Source organism: Thermoascus crustaceus (genome assembly GCF_041956765.1).
Source record: "Thermoascus crustaceus strain CBS 181.67 unplaced genomic scaffold VTN00scaffold_2, whole genome shotgun sequence".
Classification (NCBI taxonomy): Eukaryota; Fungi; Ascomycota; class Eurotiomycetes; order Eurotiales; family Thermoascaceae; genus Thermoascus; species Thermoascus crustaceus.
Genome location: NW_027192528.1, coordinates 1,554,988 through 1,572,786, shown reverse-complemented (window position 1 = coordinate 1,572,786; position 17,799 = coordinate 1,554,988). Strand labels below are relative to the sequence as shown.

Sequence of the window (17,799 nt, the reverse complement as noted above, 5' to 3'; positions counted from 1 at the left end):
CACAATATATTATGAGAGAGTGAGAGAGTTTTTTTTTTTTTCTTGACCTTAGATAGATAGACGTAGTTTCCAGAAGAGACATCAAATATTAATCATGTCGCGAATACCGTATATCGATCGATGATATCGATACACAAGATGAACACGGACAACCCCGTGGGGAGGCGTGATCCTCCACCTGACTTTCCCCGGAAGAATACCGGGCGGATTAGTATCGGGCCACATCAACTGCGTACGGAGTAGGGCTAGCCACGGCTCAACCTTAGACATCAGCTCCATCTAGGCCCGGGCAGCTGTTCTCCTACCTAATCTGATTGATTCGTTTTGTGGTTTACAGAATGAAGTGATTTAATTAGACTGGCCTTAATTCATATTCAGGTCCTTGAATAGGTAACTACTCCATACTTGAATATTTCCTGTTGATGTGCCAGTCAGCTTTTTTCTTTTCTTCCTTTTATCCTTTATGAGCGGGGATGTTCCCATCCATAGATCATTTGTTAACAGATTTAGGTATCTATGGCTATAAACCCCCCCCCCCCCTCCGCTTCTCTCCTTAAATGGATCTAACCGACTACTAACTACATAGCTATACCGTTATGTACCGCCAGAAGAGTAAAAAAGAATACAAGACTTTAAGAAATGAATGCCAGAAATTTGACTCATGACACATCATGAGTGACGTGAAATAAATCCATTAACATCAGATATCCTTGCCATGCTAGAATGGAGATCTACCATCACCGAACTCGGAGCGCTTTGCCAGTAACCATTATACACATAAGATCAACCGAAACCCTAGGGAAAGAAGATACTCAAGTCAATCGGAGATGGTTATCTTCCAGATACTTATCAAATCGTTGAGGGAGACCCGATGGCTCCGCGACTGCAACATAAGTATCAGGCCGCACCAGATACGCTGCATCGTTCCCCAGCCCAACTCCCTGATATTTCTCATTCCAAGGGAAAACGTGCAAGGGAATCCTCTTGGACCGACACCATTCCGTCAACTCCTCTTTCGCCACACCGTACACATGAACCTGCCACGTGATAGCCTTTAGACTATCGAAGTTGTCAACCTCTCCCACGGGTGCCCAGGGTATACGATCGCCACCCTGTACGCAACCCGCAGAACCGGCCGACAGGACACTATCCCGATAGTTGAGCATGATCTGAGATACTCCCCGAAAAACTCTGTGCCTGAAAAGGTCGAACTTGGTCATCAAAGGCACAACACGAGGGACGAGCCACGTCCGGATAAAATTGGCGATACATCCTTCCGCGACAACGGCGTCGAAGGCACGATCCGTCGTATGAACCAGGGTGCTCGCGAAGGCGCGACGTTCGACTTCATAGCTATCCAGGAGAGAGAGATCGGCTCTTCCCTGAAGTACCGCCGCAAGCTTCCAGGCTAGGTTAATCGCGTCTCCGATGCCGGTGTTCATGCCTTGTCCTCCAACCGGGCTGTGGATGTGCGCGGCATCACCGGCCAGGAAAGCCCTTCCTTTGCGAAAAGCTTCCGCCACGCGATGATGGACCCGGTAGGTGGTGAACCAGTTCACTTTGTCGACCTGCAGCTTCATGGTTTCAATGGCGTGAGGGGCAACGTCCTCGAATGTGACGTCGGAGATATCTTTCGTCATCGTCTTTCCATCCACTGCACCAGCGAGACGCGCTCGATCGCCTTTGTCACATGCAAGAAGCAAGAGGAATTCAGATTGATTGAGGGTGACATGGGCTTCGCCGTTCATTACCGGTCCACTGCCCTCGATGTCGGCCACGAAGAAGAGCTGGGTGTACTTTGCGCCTGCAAACCCGATCTCACAGGTCCGACGGACAGCGGAATGCGACCCGTCACAACCTGCGATGAACGTTGCTTCGCAGGTCTCGATATCATCGTCATTGTCGGTTTCGCTCTGCTGCTTTCTTGCATCCCTGAATCGAGCTGTGATGTAAGAATCGTGTTCGGTGAAATCGATCAATTCTCGATTACGCTCAACATGGACACCCAACGAATTCAGCCGTTCCTCTAACAACCTCTCGTGCCGGTCTTGAGGGTAGATGTGGATGAATGGGTAGGGAGTCAACCCTGTACCAATATCCCCGATGGGTATATGTCCTCTGTGGGTTCCTTCAGACCAGATATTTGTCGCCTCGATCTTGTGGCCGTTTGCGACAACGTCATCTGCAAGGTCTAGTTGGCGATACAATTCCAGGGTTCGGGCATGGACCGCCAGAGCTCGGGAAGTTGATGCCTTTGCCTCCGCTTTGTCGGTGATGCGAACGTTGACGCCTTGGCGGGTCAGCCATAGAGCCAGAACGAGACCTGTAGGGCCTGCTCCGACAATGAGGACATCGGTGCGACTCATGGTTGATGACGAGAAATATAAGGTAAATGCGGTGTCCCTGAAAGGATGAACACGTTGAAGAAAACTAATTCTGAAAGTGAAGAAATTGACACCGATATATAAGTCTTTGAAGAAGCCTGTTCTCTTGGGATTGGAAGCTTCAAGGAAGGTACGAATTCGGCGTCTGCCTGCTCGTATTTAAGGACAACACTTTCATTATCGTTGTAAGTAACTGCGGAAGTTCGCAAATAGACAACGATCCATTGGAAAGTGAGGTCACCGCCGTTCAGCGTAGACAAGTCGGAGAACTACTACAATGACACAGGATGGTCCACATGGCATGTGATCAGATCACGGGTGCCTGTAGAAGGATGAAGCCTCCCTTAGTATGTACCCAATGTTAGATCAGTAGCGAGCATTAGCTTGGCACAGCCACGAAAATCAATCGGGTAATTACATGTGACTCGCCTCTGCGGACCACCAATTGGCGACCGCCGCGGCCTCCGGACCACAGGAGTCTTTGGACTGGGCCAGGTACCTAAACCTGGACATAGGACCACATTTTTAGGCGCGCAACTTTTTTCGGCTTGCAGTGTTTTTCACGAAAGAATTCAGCACAAGCCAGAAGTTGTGAAGTCAATTGGCCTACCAGAGATGTTCTTCAGTTTGTAGATCATACTTTCCAATACGAGTTTACGAAGTCTACCAGGTCTTCTGGACTGGAGGTGCTCGGTGAATCTTAGGTACCTTTCTCCCAACAGGTACCGGGCCTTCGGCCTTGTTTGGGGGGCCTAACCGGTTGAAGGGAGAAGTGTGTGACATGTGTATCGGGGTATTTGTACTTTGGTCGCTGGGTGCCATTGGACGGTTGGATAGATATTCATAAGTAGCCCTCGTTGTATGCAGCTACTTTGTTACTGTTCTGTTCCTGGAGTGCACGAGAAGGTGATGATTTCATAAAAATAATTACGATGTGGGATCATGAGGTTAAGAAGAAAAAAAGTGCCAGGAAAGTCAAAACCACAGAACATTTCCTCCAAAATGGATATGAAACCTTACCTATCCATAACAAGGCCAGGCCAACCACGGGAACGCATCCAAAAGGAAACCTGCACAAGAAAAAAATATCGGGATTGGGAAACTCCGGGAACGGAAACCAGGGTATCAGAATCATGTATCGTGGTAGAGTTTCCCTTCATATGTACCTTGCTTCAAACCAGCTCCCATTCTGCGATGTGAGCCCACGCCATGCCAACTCTTCCCACCTTATCCCGATACTCCTGGACCGTCAAGCCCCGCGCGTCCTGTCTATCTCCAAAGTTTGTCAGAGCCGCAACGTGCAGCTTCTGACCCGGGGCGCCCAGTATCCTGGGATCCGCGATGTCCACATACCAGAAATCGCCGCCCCCGCCCGGCGCGGAGCCACGTACATGGTTAAAAGGGACACGGTCATCTTGCCTCCCGTCAATTCCGTGGACCAACAGCAAGAAGACACATGAGCCGCTCTTCTTGCTGTGTCTCTCCAGGGTCCAGTGCTCACAGATCAGACTGAACTGGAAACGGATGGGCCCGGGTTGGTAGACCGAAATTCGCTTCGCCGCAGGTAAGAACGTGCGTTCCCCGATGCCATGTTCATCCCATGTAGTATGATATACCAAGGGTGACTCCGAAGGCTTTAAAGGGTCTCCGAGAATGTACTCCTCCCAGCTGATGCTCGGCCGACCATCGTCACGGTAGAACTGGTTCCTGTTCGTGGGGTAGTGTCGCAGACCAAACTCGTCGTTTGACATTGTGAAATGGTTTGGGTCAAATCGCTGATTATACGTGTGGTTTTCGCCCTCGAGTGCACCTGCTCCCCAGCACGAGTCGATGAGCTTCCAATAACCGCCATCAATCTTCACGGCATTCCAGGCATGGTTCGACTCGAAAGGTGGGAGAGGGGACCCAGGAGCTAGACCCTGGTAACCGTAGCCCTTCCCATGGCCAGATATCACAATGGCCTCCAAGCCAGCATGGGTTGCCAGAGCGGCAAACAGACCAGCATAACCTTCACACACCGCTAGACCCGAGGCGAGCGTTTTTTCCGGTGTGGATGGTTGTACACATCTGTTGAAGAAGGAATATACGTCGTATCGTATGTTGTAATGAAGCCAGGTGAAAATAGCCCTTGCTTTGTCGGTTAGTGAAGGAAACGGCCCCGTTAGCTGGCCTGCCAACCATCGAAGGTCATGCGACGGAAGGGACTGCCGAGGGAATTGAGCTGCATGTGTATCCGGACCCGAAAAGTCCCGACATTTCATACAAACTGTACTTGACGCAGCAGGGACAGACGAAGGAGACGGGGTGAAACGAGGCTTTGTTGCCAGAAGTTTGGAGAGATCAGGGCGTGATGCCGTTGGCACCGGCGGCGGCATATTGTTGGGGACTGAAGCGTGCTGTACAGCGTTGGATGTAGGTCTCGCGGGTATCGGTGGCGCCTCGTCATGCTTGCTCAATCCAGCAAAGGAAGATTGCCGGATCTTGTCAAGAGCGGCTGCCGAGGGGGGAGGAGGAGGGACCTTCCTCGGTGGTGGCCTAACACCGTTGATATTTGTAGAATTGACTGACTGACCGGGTCGGTCGCTAGATGGCCTTCGCGGCGGCAGCTTTGGCGCTGGAGGCTCATTTCCTTCCGCTCCATCGTTCGATACCCTCCGAGGTGGGAGCGGCGGCACTGGCGACGTAGACGTCCTTGGAGGTGGCTTTGGCTTCGGGGCAGGAGATCTCGCCTCTCTCTTCGGGGGAAGAGGTGGCAGTTCCGCTTCACCGAACGCTGGCGCGCGGAGCCGATCCCTACTTGTACCAGTAGAGGTTGTTGAGCGCGACGCAGCAGACGTTATCGACTCTCGAGACTCTCTGCGTTCGAGCTGCGCGGACGGTCTGCGTGGGGGTGACCGCTGACTTGACTTTGGCCGCGATGGGAGTGGAGGTGGATTTTCATTTGGATTATCCGGCGTCTCCTGGCCAGTTCTGGTGATGACGGGCGGCGGGAGGAGTTCTTGACGGAGGCCTGTCGGCTCGTTTCCGATGGATGCTCGATCTGCAACAGAGCCGTTCGCCTCATGCGCTGGTTTATTCACAGTCCACTTCCTCACCACTGGAGGCTTCGGAGCTGGCTGTGGGCGCAGGGGACCATTTGGGTTCAGTCCAACCTGCGCGCTGTTCAGGGCCGCGATTCGCTGCTGGATCGTCTGCAGTTGTGGCTCTTCCGCCATCGCCGTGAAACGACTGAATACGTGGACAGGGTCGAGGGAGAGGATGCAAGAAATGCGACCATGGAGTGACGCCGGATGCGGCGAGGTGGTGTCAACGTAGGACTAGAACGAGCAGGTGGGCTGCGCCAGAAACACGAGGGGCAGTTGAGTTTTATGTTGGCTTCCCAGGTCGAGTGGAGCTCAAAAAGAACTCATGCCAACTACGCCTTCATGCGAGGCTGTGACTGCAGCTTTGCCGTTGTCTGTGTCCCTTCGTATGAAAACATGGTCGTGCAGCAAGGGCACAGGAGATCATCATTTCCGTAACGAGGGGGCTCTTTTGGGGGCCATCTGCGCCGTCAGGTCCTATTCTTAAACCCACGATGCGGGGCCGGCGCGTGGCCAAGCATCGCCGGTGCTGAGGCTCTGCTTGTTTTGGGGCCCCTCAATCCCGTATTGATACCCGTCACTGTCTGTAACTCTTAGGCTGCACCCCCCTGAAATCTAGAGCCGGGCAACTTCACAGACGCCTACTTCAGGCCAACTGTATGCCTCTGTCATCTTGTGATGGGGAACCACTGTCATACAAACGCTCCTGGTCGTTGAGCGCAAACTCCAGACTCAAAACCAGCATTACTAACTTGGTATCTCGATTCCTGCACAGAAACCTGGCAGTGTGTGATTATTTAGACAAATGGAATAATGCTATTTCGCACAAAGAAAGTCGAAGACAAGCTAGAAACGAGACCACTTGCCAAGTCCATCTTCCAGCACCTAGCTCCAATCTGATGCGCTCCCTCTAAAGTCAATAGAGGGGTCTGAGAAACAATGACGGTTGAATACTGACACGAAGTAGAGACCAAAGACCTGAAACAAAAGAAAGCAGCCCAATGCCGAAAAGAGAGAGTACCACACAGACGAATAAGAGCCACTGCTACCGGGCGATCAGGACTCGACACGGTAGTTATGCCTGTCAAGGCGGACACAAGACAAAATTAAAGACTCATGATTCCATCATTTCATCCAGTGTGCATAATCATCACGCCATCACCTCCACCATGCATGTCGCGCGTTTCATCATACGTTTTGGTAGAGCAACAGCGGCTCACCAATGTTCTCGATCTCCGGGATGGTGCATTTGAGGTCAAACGCCTTGCTCAGAACAATCTTGAATATCTATCAACTAGTCAGTAGGGCATATCATCGGCCAAGTTGCAAGGCGCCAGAGCCCGACCTTCTGAACATTGATACTGTGACTTGTGCTGCTGAATATCAAGCTTGCTCTCATAGCTTTGGCAAACCGCTTGGCCTTCATGCTCGTTAGTAAGTGCAGTATCCCATCTTAGCCCATGACCATTCCATACCTGGATAGAAATCTCTTCCTGTTCCTCGCGCGGGAAGTTGACGAAATGGTCATACTTCGTGCCGATCAAAAGGGGTATAGCAGTCTTGTTGAACCCTCGGCCCTGGCGATACCATTCCTTGATCGAGTTCAGGGTACTCTTCCGGGTGAGATCAAACATGAATAGAATGGCAACTGCATCATTGCAGACAAGCGGAAGCATGTTGACAAATTCCCGCTGCCCACCAAGGTCCCAGATCGAGAAAGTGATTTCCGTATTCCGGATTGAAATGGTCTTCTCCATAAAATTGACACCTTCACACCGTCAGAAATCAAACCCGGATCTTTGGCAGGAAGATATTCCAACTTACCCAACGTCTGGATGTAGTCCTCGTCCCAGCTGCCCTCCACATACTTAACCATCAGGCTGGTTTTCCCAATCTGAGCATCTCCGACCATTCCAACCTTTATCACCACACTGTTCTTGGCTTGTTGTGGTTGCTGCCTTTGATTCTGCTCCTGGTAGGAGGACTGGGGGTATCCATATCTGTCACCGCCACTAGACAACCCGGAACTTGGCCTCGAGCTCGGCTGGGTTTGCTGCTGATACGCCGTTGTGGAAGAGTTATACCGAGAAGGGTAGTCGCCATCATGTTGGGACGAGCTCGGGTTCGAGGGAATGTGCTCGGAGGAACGAGGGGAGTGGTGACTGCGCTGACCATTGCTGTACCCGTTGCTGTAAGCGGGGGAGGTGGCCGGCGCCTCGTCCGTGCCAACGCTCTCCTGGTCAGTTGAGCTAATAGACTGATGAAGAGTATGCTGCGGCCGCTCCTCAGTAAGACCTGGAGGGTCCGTCTCTTGAATCTGCGGCGTTTCCATGCCTGGGTTGTGGGGATCGAGCTCCGGTTTATCTGAGACCATGGTAAAAGACGGACCTAGTGCCAGCGTGGGGAAGCGGGCGCCCAGTCAGCGCGGAGAAGGGCGAGGGAACAGACCAACGCCCAAATCTATGTAGATTCAGAGGCAGGTCTCCGAAGATTTCATGAGATGCGATTGGGCGTCCGCAGCTGAAGAGCACTCGACTGAGAAACAGCCGCGGAGTGACACAGACGGGAAACTCGCAGGTGGTCAGAGCTGGCTATCGGGCTGCGGTGTACAAGGGTGGATAAAGAGGATAGACGCGGTGGGAGGGGAAGGCAGGCAAACGACTGTGAGAAAGTAATCAAAGCTGGACGCTGATGATGGGCGAAAGAAAGACAGAGGGAGAGGAAACGGAGGATAGTAGATAGTGAGGCGAGACCCTCCAAGTTGGACCCTCGCACAGCCAGCCCAGAAGGCCGAGCGGGCATCGAGATTCAGCCCTGGCGAGCGGGCGCCGGGGAGTGGAAACAAACTACGCGCTAGGCCACATCGGGACTAGCCCCACTCACGGTCGAAAAAGTTCACGGAAGCCCTAGAGCCCGCGATTTTCATACGGCCGCAGAGAAAACAGCACACTTCTTCCCAGCTGCGCGACTAGCTTGCTGCAGGCCCTTTTTTGCCGTCGTCTGCGATAGACATCGTCCAAAATGTCCAAGCGAACAGCAGACGACGTCGAGGAGCAGTCCGCCGCCCTCAAGGCAGGCGAACGGCCGCTCGCCGATGCCCCTCCAGACGAAGTGGGGGAGTTCGAGGACGAGTATGAGGACGAGTTCGAAAGTGAAGATGAGATCTTCGAGGCCGGCGTAGATGGCCGTCCGGATGAAGAGCGAGAAGCTGAAGAGCAAGGGGGTACGTGGCTGCCCTAAACCCGTGTCGCGGTGGGCGCATCCGTTGCCATGATTATACCGGACAGAAGACTGATGTCGGCTCTGACAGAAGCGATGGACGTCGATAAACAGGCCTTTATACCCGGAAGGACGAAGCTGGCGCCAGGAGAAACACTGGCCCCTGATCCATCCACTTACGAAATGCTGCATACTCTCAGCGCGCCTTGGCCCTGTCTCTCCTTCGATATTGTACGGGATTCCCTGGGCGACAACCGAAAAACGTTCCCTGCGACTGTCTATGCTGTTGCAGGTACACAGGCAGAGACCCCCCGGGCAAAAGAGAACGAGCTGTTGGTTCTCAAGCTCAGCGGACTGGGCAAGATGGAGCGAGACAATGAGACGGACTCCGAGAGCGATGACGACTCGGACGACGAGTCGCCGTCGGACCCCATTCTCGAATCCAAGTCAATTCCTCTCAACTCTACCACAAATCGGATTCGTGTTCACCAGACGCCCCCTCAGTCTGGCGACTACTCCAAACCCCCGCAGACCATCACAGCTACCATGCTTGAGAACTCTCAGGTCCTCATCCACGATGTAACCGCCCACCTTTCCGCCTTCGATGTTCCGGGCACCGTCCTTCCCCCATCCGCCTCCAAACCCCTCTCCACCCTTCGAATGCACAAATCTGAAGGATACGCGTTGGACTGGTCTCCGCTACAGCCCTTGGGGAAGCTGCTGACCGGAGACAACGACGGTCTGATCTACGTCACCACGCGCACTGAGGGAGGCGGATGGGTGACGGACTCCCGACCTTTTGTCGGCCACGCCTCTTCGGTCGAAGAGCTGCAGTGGTCTCCAAACGAGAAAAACGTCTTCGCCTCCGCGAGCAGCGACGGCACTGTCAAAGTGTGGGACGTGCGCTCCAAGTCGCGTAAGCCGGCCGTGGACGTGAAGATTTCGAACACGGACATCAACGTCATGAGCTGGTCGAGACAGACGTTCCATCTTCTCGCTACCGGTGCGGACGACGGACAGTGGGCCGTCTGGGACCTGAGACACTGGAAGCCCAGCTCGTCCGGCTCGTCGCAGCTGAGACCCTCGCCTGTTGCCTCGTTCGATTTCCACCGTGAGCCAATCACTAGTATCGAATGGCACCCAACGGATGACAGTGTCATCGCCGTGTCCTCTGCGGACAACACGCTCACCCTCTGGGATCTGGCTGTCGAGCTGGACGACGAGGAGAGCCGGGATGCTGGAATGGCGGATGTGCCACCACAACTGCTGTTTGTGCACTACATGGAGTCCGTGAAGGAACTCCATTGGCAGGCTCAGATGCCTGGTACGGTTATGGCAACTGGTAGTAATGGATTTGGGTACGTTGACTCCTTACATCTATCACCTGTCTTCCCTCAATTTCGCTACCAGTTACTTTCCAGTTCCCAATATAGCCTAACTAACCACCTCTCCCTCTCAACAGAGTCTTCAAGACCATCAGCGTCTAGACCGACACCTCCAGTCTCAAATGAGTACATAGACCAATACCAAACTAACGTCTGCACGATCTATATGGATATATTGTGTGATTCATATCTTCGCCATGGGGCGGTAGCCAGGTTAGGCAGGGAAAAAAAATCAATAATTGTACGATGATCACGAAAAACAGGTCTCAGAACTCTCTTCGTATGCTCTCTTACAATCTCCAACATGTAAATTTAACCTCTGCCAGCTATGTGTCGGAGCATGGTCACCATTCCTCGGAACTCGAGGGGATGTAGGCAGTGCGAAACATCTATTAACTCCCCCTGTGCCTCGGCGTTCACATTATAGCAGCCTGACAGCAGAACCACAAAGCCAATAGACATCTCCGGATTGACTTCCTGCTATGTCAATTACAACAGCCCGCTCTAGAAGCTGCCTTTTCATCCTGAAGTCATGAAAACACTATGAAGAAATATAGTATCTAACTTGTACTGTAGTAATTATGCGGATGACAGTCGTCCCCCTCCTCTGAGGATAAGATGCAACGCAACCAATCCCCTTCCCACCTACCTCTTACCTATCTATCTCTTTGGAACGACAACAGACTGTTTACTTGTATGTTTAGGTAATTTCCCCGACTTCCCTGGTCGATAACCCAATTCACCAAGCAATCCCGCCCACCCTCCTCCTCTGAAGGAACAAATAGGGGACAAAGGAGATTTAGGTAGGTAGGTAGGTAAACCTTCAGTCTGAGATAGGTAGATGGCGCCTATAGAATCCTGGTCTCGAGATATTAGGATAATCCAGTCAGTCCAGAGGTCCGCGGTACATATATGGGGTCATCTAGATGTAGGCACTTCGTCTGGATTGATGATCCTCTACATAAACTCAGAAAGCGGAAGGTTCATGACAATGAGAATGTGACATCATCGCTGTTTTTCTTTGAAGGTCTCTTTGTCATCTGGTCTGAGTGGCTACGTATATGTGTCTCCATCGTCCTTTTATGGGAAGAATCACGAACGATTTTATCCATGTCCACGCTTAACGAAGTATTCGAATTCTCGAAGGAATCCGTGGATAGGATCGATCATCTATGCATGCATGAATCCAGCATGTACCGTACAATACATCATATGTCCGAGGGGTAAATAAAGCATATCCATCTCCGTCTCTCTCTATCTGCACTACAGGGTTATGTCACCCAAAATATACATATGTACACATAGATATGGATATTTATCCCGAAAGCAATTCAATAACTGACCGGTCTGGTCCGGAGAACGCATGGAGCCAAAGTATAACCCCCCCCCCCCCCAAAGAAAGCAATTAAAGAATCAATATGACAATCACTAAACAAGACATGAGTAGATTAGGTTCTAGCTAAATGATGATCCTTGCAGAGCAGGTCATAATATCATATTAATCCACTGCGGGGAGCAGGGAAGGGAGGTGTGGTCTACTAATCAACAAACGCTGTTGAGTAGTCCTGAATGGGTAGATCCGCTTAGATCTCATCTCATCTCACTGCCTCAGTCTCTGGATCAATGGAGATGATGTCCATGAAAGGCTGGTTATTTGGGAGAGATATATATATACACAGAGAGAGAGAGAAAATCCCAAATGGATCCTGGCTAAAAATCTCATTGCCATCACCTGTGTATACTGTATTAAAGATATAAAGCGGAGACAATATTATATAGATTAAAACAAAACGAATCTTAAATAGGTAGGTGAGGAAGGTGCGCTTTGGGCCATTGGCTGGAGGTGTAAGTAGATAAATAATGTCCCAGGAAGATGATAGCGCGAATTTCTATTGGTTGAGATTCAGCGTAGTATTTGTATTTCGAAGTCCAATAATAGCATCGGGAAACCTGAAAGATATGGCGACCGGGGTTGTTTTCATTAGGTGTATCTCTGATAAGAACCTTGTGGTCGCAGCGATGCCGACAGCCCTTCGGAAGGAGGACCGTAGATAAGGAGCAAGTACCTACCTTGTATTACTCGTAGGATAATTTGCAGCAGAGCAAGGAAAAGATACCCAAAATTCCAGCTGTATATATTTTCAGAAAAAGCAAACAGAGGCAAGGGATGGCATATGGAATAGGCACTGGTTGTCAAGGTGTCAAGGCATCAGGCACCGCTCCGGGGCTGACCTCACGTGGACGGAAATACCCTCGGGCCAGGCGCCGGGACGTTCGCTATCGGGCTCGTATCGGCTCGTTATCGCGAAAGAGGGGGAGGGGCAGCGCCGTCTTCTCGGAAACCAGATTCGAGACTCGAGACTCAGCCTCGAGGATCGCTCGCCGCTCTGGCCCAGTTTAGGCCAACCTACCTCTCCGTTGGAGTGGTCCAGTTATTCTTTCGAACTGCTGCTACTGCCTGCGCTGCATTGCGATGCGGACGGCCCGCAGTGGGTTCGCAATTCCCAAGACTGTATGTAAGGACTGTACTGCGCTGGAAACTCGTCGAGCGACCTGGTAAATTCCTACTCTAGTAAGCAGCTGCATGCATGGATGACGACCCGTTCTAAGTTTACTTCGCTGCAGCAAGCCTCCTTGCAAATGCGTGACGGCGGATCGCGTCGGCGCGCTGCCTCTTGTCAATCAAAGGGCAATAGCCACGGCGGGGCCCACATCACATAGCCCAACTGATTGGCGGGTCGAGGCGAAGTCGCATCGCTCGATAAGCCGCCTATTTACCTGAAACCTGCGCCTCGGTGAAAGGTGGTTGGCCGAACGGTCTGAAGCATGCAGAGAGTCGCAGTTAGTTTAGTAGTGGTTTGTGGACTAGATCATGGTTTAGAGGAAAGGAGCCATTTTTGGAGCTCCATAGTTAGGGAGTATTATTCCTAAGGCCTTAGGGCCTCTTGTCGGCTCGCTAGCTGTAGCAGAAGTTGCAGCAAACTGGGTCGCCTGTTGAATCCAGCCCGTCCCCAGCACGGAAGACCTGGCCTATGTCTGGCACCAATGGCGCGCCTGGCGCTGCGAAGCTGGGGGTTGTTTCTGTTTTGCCGACACGGTGCGGCTCTTTTGCGGTTTTGCTGCGTACCTAGGTACTTATGAAGGAGGGAGAACCGTAAGGCCTTTGCGGTGCATGAAAGAGAGCCACTGGTAAAGTAAAGTGACGAATTGAGCAGAAGGAAAGACCAAAATCGCTTCAACGAAGTATGGAATACGGTATTCGATATCATTTTGGCAGGCGACTCGTCATTCTGTAAGCTCTCTGCGTCACCAACTCTCCAGCTAATAGAGCCTAATATTTCCGACAACGAAGAAATCTAAGTATGTACCTCTCTTACGTTCACTCAAGGTTCCTTCAAAAGGTATATTGTAGTAGACCGGTGCCCCATGCTTTCCGCGCGAGTGCGTCTCTCAAGAACAGGAGAGCTTTATGATAAGCGTCAGCGTAAGATTGTGGGACGACGTGGCACGGGTCCCCCCGATCCTGATGATTAACCTGCAAGTAATATCAGTTTTGTTCCGATATCCAGGCCCACTACTATCGCTCTACCTAACTTGAATCGTACAAAGGAAAGAAGGTCATTTAACTTAACTACCCTGTGCAGATTATTAGTAATTGCAATTGTTCTGGCCGTCCTCCCGTAATACATGGGGATAGCGCGTGCGATCGTCATGGGCTGAGCGCCCCGAGCCGACCTCAGCGGCACAGCTGCTCCACAAGGTTAGTATGCTTCACGTCGAATAATAGTGACAAAGCGATTGTTCGACCACTTCCGAGCAGGTGTAGATGCCATTTTAGACTCCCGGAGCGGCCATCCTCCTGCGCACTATCTGTGCCATCAGTTTCCGGAGATGCAGCAGTAGGATCAGCGGGATGAGTTTGTAAATCAACAAAGCTTGGTGCATACGCTGTGCGGGCCGACGACAGGTACTAGAAGGCCGAGATCGTAAGTATGGAGAGCGCATAAAATTGGATCCCCACTGTGCCTGGTAATGCCTGTGTGATGACGTCTGGTCGGAAGAAAAATGCGCATGTCGCTTATGAAAGATGACGATCAGAGGATGACGAATCCCGAGAAGGGAATTACCATGGACGGTCACGGTGGGATCAGAATCTCTTCCACAATCATATCTGCATAATATCATCACAACATCATTGTCATCCTCATCTCTTGAATGCAAGCGATTGAACAAGCTGGGACCCTGGAAGTGTTGTTCCTCAGGACGAAGGGTTATAGAGGGATGGAAAATGGCTAGGTGTTCGCTAGGAGCGGTAGAAGTCGTAAAGCAATGCGAACCTGTCAAGAACGCGTTCACGATACACGTGCCCACGCAGGTGAGACGAAGCAGCATTTCTTGTCCTCAACACTACACAATTAATCGTTACCTAGAAGGTCAGCTAGTCGGATTATTACCCGCGCTATGCTCTGGATAAAGAAGTCCTGACTCCTGCGACAACTAATTAATGCGCGCAGACCAAGTGGCAGTCGACTAAATAGAAGTAGATATAGCTACGAGGAGCTGATCTACGTCCCCTAACTCAGAAAAGCTACTAATGATCTTGAATATCTGCTAACAACCTTAACTCAAGTTGAGCTTCCAGTTCGAGCACGAGCATGAATTGGGAGACACAGAACGGTAGGCCGGGTAGGCCCAACAGGGCGGGGATATATTTAATTGAGTGCCTGGCAGCTCCAGAAAGCTCAGACGTATAAATTTGACAATTTCTACTACCCATAAAGCACTTACCGGCGTAGATGGCAATAAAGGTAGCCTGATTTGTAATAACAAGACATCTGGGGCAACCTTTTTACGGTTGGTAGACATCTCTTTGCTTTTCTACTATACAGTAATTAGATTGTTTTGTTCTAGCCACTAGCTGTGCGCCAAAAGGGCTCCAGACTCCAGCTCTATTATTGGGTTGCAGCCTGTGCCAGGCACGGGCAAGCGGATTTTCAGAGGTTAAAGCAGCAGCAATGCGGACTAGCCTGTATGAAAAGGCGCCGAGAAAGCCGCCTATACCCCAGCCCGAGGATCAGTTCGGCGGTGACCGTGACCTGCCGAACGTGGATTCGTGAGGATGATGGGATCAGCCCAGAGCGTCAGAGCTGCAATAGAATGCTGTGTAGTACCGACAGGACGTCGAGCTACTTGATCGGACGGGGTCGAGGAGCGTGACCGGACCGTGACAGGGGAACGGCATGAATGCTCTTTCTGTTGTCGGCGAGGCTGTTGCGTTTTCGGTTAGCGGTTGCCTGACTGTCATGTGGCACGCTCTTCATGGGTCAGCGTGCAAACCCAGCCGGGGTCAAAGCGTAGACATCGTATCGGAGATCTCAACAAAAAGTCAGTGGGAATGGGTCAGTCGGCCCTTTTCCTCGCCGATGACCGCACGCAGTGGACTCTGCGACGAGACAATTGATCATCTCCCGGTGGACAGGCTAGCTCGACATTGCCCCTGGAAACATCTGCGCTGGTCCAGCAAACTGACCAAATGATGTAACTGTCGTCTTTTCGAATTGAGAGCTCTGTCGTCTGAGGTCATCCATGCCGAGGCGGAGTCGGTTCCGTCACCGGGCCCAGCGTGTGGCTGTGAAATAGGGCAGATGAAACAGATCAATCCATGTAACTCCGTATTCTGTGCTACCTTGTACGGACGGACGCCTTTCCACCAAGAAGCGCGATCGCCCTGTATGTAAACAGTGAGACGCTGGGGGTAGGGTAACAATAATAATAATACAAGCTCCCGTGAAATAATTTCATCGTCTCATGACCGTTCTGACCCGCAACCCCGGGTTTTAGGTCTCCAGAAGCGGGTTGTGCCGAACCAAGGATCGCTCGAGCGGCCAGTTGCAACTTAGAGCTAAGTTACTCGCTACCCAGTCCATCAGTTACCCACTCAAATTCCATGCAGTTCTGGTTTGCTGTGCATCTCGTGCGCGTGAGTTTCCGTTTTCCAGAGACGAGGCAGGAACTTTGGAAGACTCACTTTTGGTAGGACATTCTACACCAGAGCAGATGACGAATTTCTTGAGCTTCGGTCACAGAGAACTCTGGTTCAAATCGTCACTTTACTGCCGCGGTCAGCCGCAGCCGCAGCAGGCCTGGCAGCTGTTCAGTCTGCACCCTCTGATGTCGATCGCCAAAGACGGTTGGTTTCTAGAATTTAGCATTCCTGGGGGAATGTCCAGGGGAGAACAACGGATCTGGAGAAGCCAAGGCAAGGCATGGGGTCCACCGGCCAATTGGCGGAGCTCGAGCTGGGAGCTGTGAAGAAACGCCGAGTCTTGCCACTTCTTCAGTGGCTGGACTGGTTTCGACACATTGACTCGTCTGGCGCTTGTTGAGGATTTTCAAGACGCTCGCTGTACGCAGCAGTACGTGGGAGACCGGAAGTCAAGAGGACGACGAAGCAGTATCCAAGAGCACTAGACCGGGGATTTTGGCGCAAGTACGGGGCGCACGATTGGCGGGCAGCTCTCTTGCCGGACCTTCCTCCACACAAACTCGCGGTCCCCACAGAAATGGCGCATGTGCTGGGCCGGCGGGCCATCCGCCACCACACGAGCAGCAGGCGGCCGTGGGTTTTGCTCGCCGCCTCAAGGCCCTCAACAGACAGCAACCCGGCTAGCGGCGCTCACGGACCATGCCCCTGGTCACAATTCCCGTGGACCCTGTTCTGGTACCGTCTCGCCCGCTCACGAGATCCCGTTGCGGGCGCGTATGCGTCCCATACCGTACCGTACGCCGGTGCGCTGCCCCCCGTGATACCGGTCAGCGTGGCTGCCAAGTAGAGTGTATCGATGCTTATCTGTACTCGCTGTTCGAGCAAGATGCTCGACTGATATGCGCTGCTCCAGTCATCAGAAACACGATAAAGAATGTTGAAATATCACCGAATAGAAGAGTTCTTATGCAAGACTCATCCTTCAACGGCATTATCCGGGCGGGCTATAATTAAATAACAGTCCAACGCGGCCAGTTGGATGGGAACGGGACAAGCCCTCCGCTGCAGATAAGCAGTGAGCACTGTCGGATAAACAGAAACACCTATTCAATTAATATATTATTTACCAGCATTGGCGCGTCCAGAGCTTCTCTTCCCACATAGCAGTAGAGATGCTGCCTCGGTTACCCAGCTTGGGAATGATCGGAGGTTATCCGATGATCATGCTGCTTACGGAGAGACGGGGGCTCCAAGGTGCGTGCTTGTCAGAAGACGGGCGTGGCTACAGAGCCCCGGAGCTCTACCGGCTATGACGGTAGAGAAAGTCGCTGCGACATGACGTTTATTCGACTAGCGGGCACTTTGGCGTCCTGCGAACACCGGAAAGCAGCAATTGCGAGTACACAGTAAGAGTTGCAGAGCGTGGGCGTAAGAAGTGGTCGGTCAAAAGTCCTGGCAATTCGCTGAGCGGGTACCTAACGGAGTACGGCGAGGTCGAACATGGTTTGGTACGGTTTGCAGCCGGTATGGAGACGGCGCCGGGGTCGTCACGGGTGTTACCAGACGTTACGGCCTGTGCGCGGCGGGAGCCGGACTCGACGGCGCTGCGGTTCCCGGGGTGCGGGCTGGGCAGTGATTGGCCCAGGGCCGGATAGCGTATTACGGATATGGGGGATATGTGACGGACGAGACTGGCTCTCAGCAGCAGGTACGCCGTTCGGTGGCCCGTCCGCCAGTGGAGC

The 17,799-nt window shown here is 52.1% G+C and overlaps 7 protein-coding genes across 7 annotated transcripts; 2 read left to right on the top strand and 5 right to left on the bottom strand.

The window, feature by feature from the left end:
- Nucleotides 1–812: 812 nt before the first annotated feature.
- VTN00DRAFT_4087 (uncharacterized protein) lies at nucleotides 813–2,366 on the bottom strand (the record flags this gene model as incomplete). Its single annotated transcript, XM_069430476.1, has 1 exon — nucleotides 813–2,366. One exon carries the CDS (start codon nucleotides 2,364–2,366, stop codon nucleotides 813–815), a length of 1,554 nt encoding a protein of 517 aa, XP_069289608.1.
- Nucleotides 2,367–3,556: 1,190 nt separating this feature from the next.
- On the bottom strand, nucleotides 3,557–5,599 carry VTN00DRAFT_4086 (uncharacterized protein; the record flags this gene model as incomplete). The annotated part of the gene is made up of 1 exon (XM_069430475.1): nucleotides 3,557–5,599. The coding sequence occupies one exon, from the start codon at nucleotides 5,597–5,599 to the stop codon at nucleotides 3,557–3,559; it is 2,043 nt and encodes a 680-aa protein (XP_069289607.1).
- Nucleotides 5,600–6,655: 1,056 nt separating this feature from the next.
- Nucleotides 6,656–7,841, bottom strand: VTN00DRAFT_4085 (uncharacterized protein; the record flags this gene model as incomplete). The annotated part of the gene is made up of 4 exons (XM_069430474.1): nucleotides 6,656–6,754; nucleotides 6,813–6,887; nucleotides 6,943–7,235; nucleotides 7,292–7,841. 4 exons carry the CDS (start codon nucleotides 7,839–7,841, stop codon nucleotides 6,656–6,658), a joined length of 1,017 nt encoding a protein of 338 aa, XP_069289606.1.
- Nucleotides 7,842–7,960: 119 nt separating this feature from the next.
- On the bottom strand, nucleotides 7,961–8,269 carry VTN00DRAFT_4084 (uncharacterized protein; the record flags this gene model as incomplete). Its single annotated transcript, XM_069430473.1, has 1 exon — nucleotides 7,961–8,269. The coding sequence occupies one exon, from the start codon at nucleotides 8,267–8,269 to the stop codon at nucleotides 7,961–7,963; it is 309 nt and encodes a 102-aa protein (XP_069289605.1).
- A 219-nt stretch (nucleotides 8,270–8,488) lies between these two features.
- VTN00DRAFT_4083 (uncharacterized protein) lies at nucleotides 8,489–10,173 on the top strand (the record flags this gene model as incomplete). The annotated part of the gene is made up of 3 exons (XM_069430472.1): nucleotides 8,489–8,690; nucleotides 8,778–10,044; nucleotides 10,149–10,173. The coding sequence occupies 3 exons, from the start codon at nucleotides 8,489–8,491 to the stop codon at nucleotides 10,171–10,173; spliced, it is 1,494 nt and encodes a 497-aa protein (XP_069289604.1).
- A 2,854-nt stretch (nucleotides 10,174–13,027) lies between these two features.
- Nucleotides 13,028–13,340, bottom strand: VTN00DRAFT_4082 (uncharacterized protein; the record flags this gene model as incomplete). Its single annotated transcript, XM_069430471.1, has 2 exons — nucleotides 13,028–13,131; nucleotides 13,199–13,340. The coding sequence occupies 2 exons, from the start codon at nucleotides 13,338–13,340 to the stop codon at nucleotides 13,028–13,030; spliced, it is 246 nt and encodes an 81-aa protein (XP_069289603.1).
- A 2,788-nt stretch (nucleotides 13,341–16,128) lies between these two features.
- Nucleotides 16,129–17,712, top strand: VTN00DRAFT_4081 (uncharacterized protein; the record flags this gene model as incomplete). Its single annotated transcript, XM_069430470.1, has 5 exons — nucleotides 16,129–16,261; nucleotides 16,486–16,852; nucleotides 17,079–17,132; nucleotides 17,222–17,311; nucleotides 17,412–17,712. The coding sequence occupies 5 exons, from the start codon at nucleotides 16,129–16,131 to the stop codon at nucleotides 17,710–17,712; spliced, it is 945 nt and encodes a 314-aa protein (XP_069289602.1).
- Nucleotides 17,713–17,799: the final 87 nt, after the last annotated feature.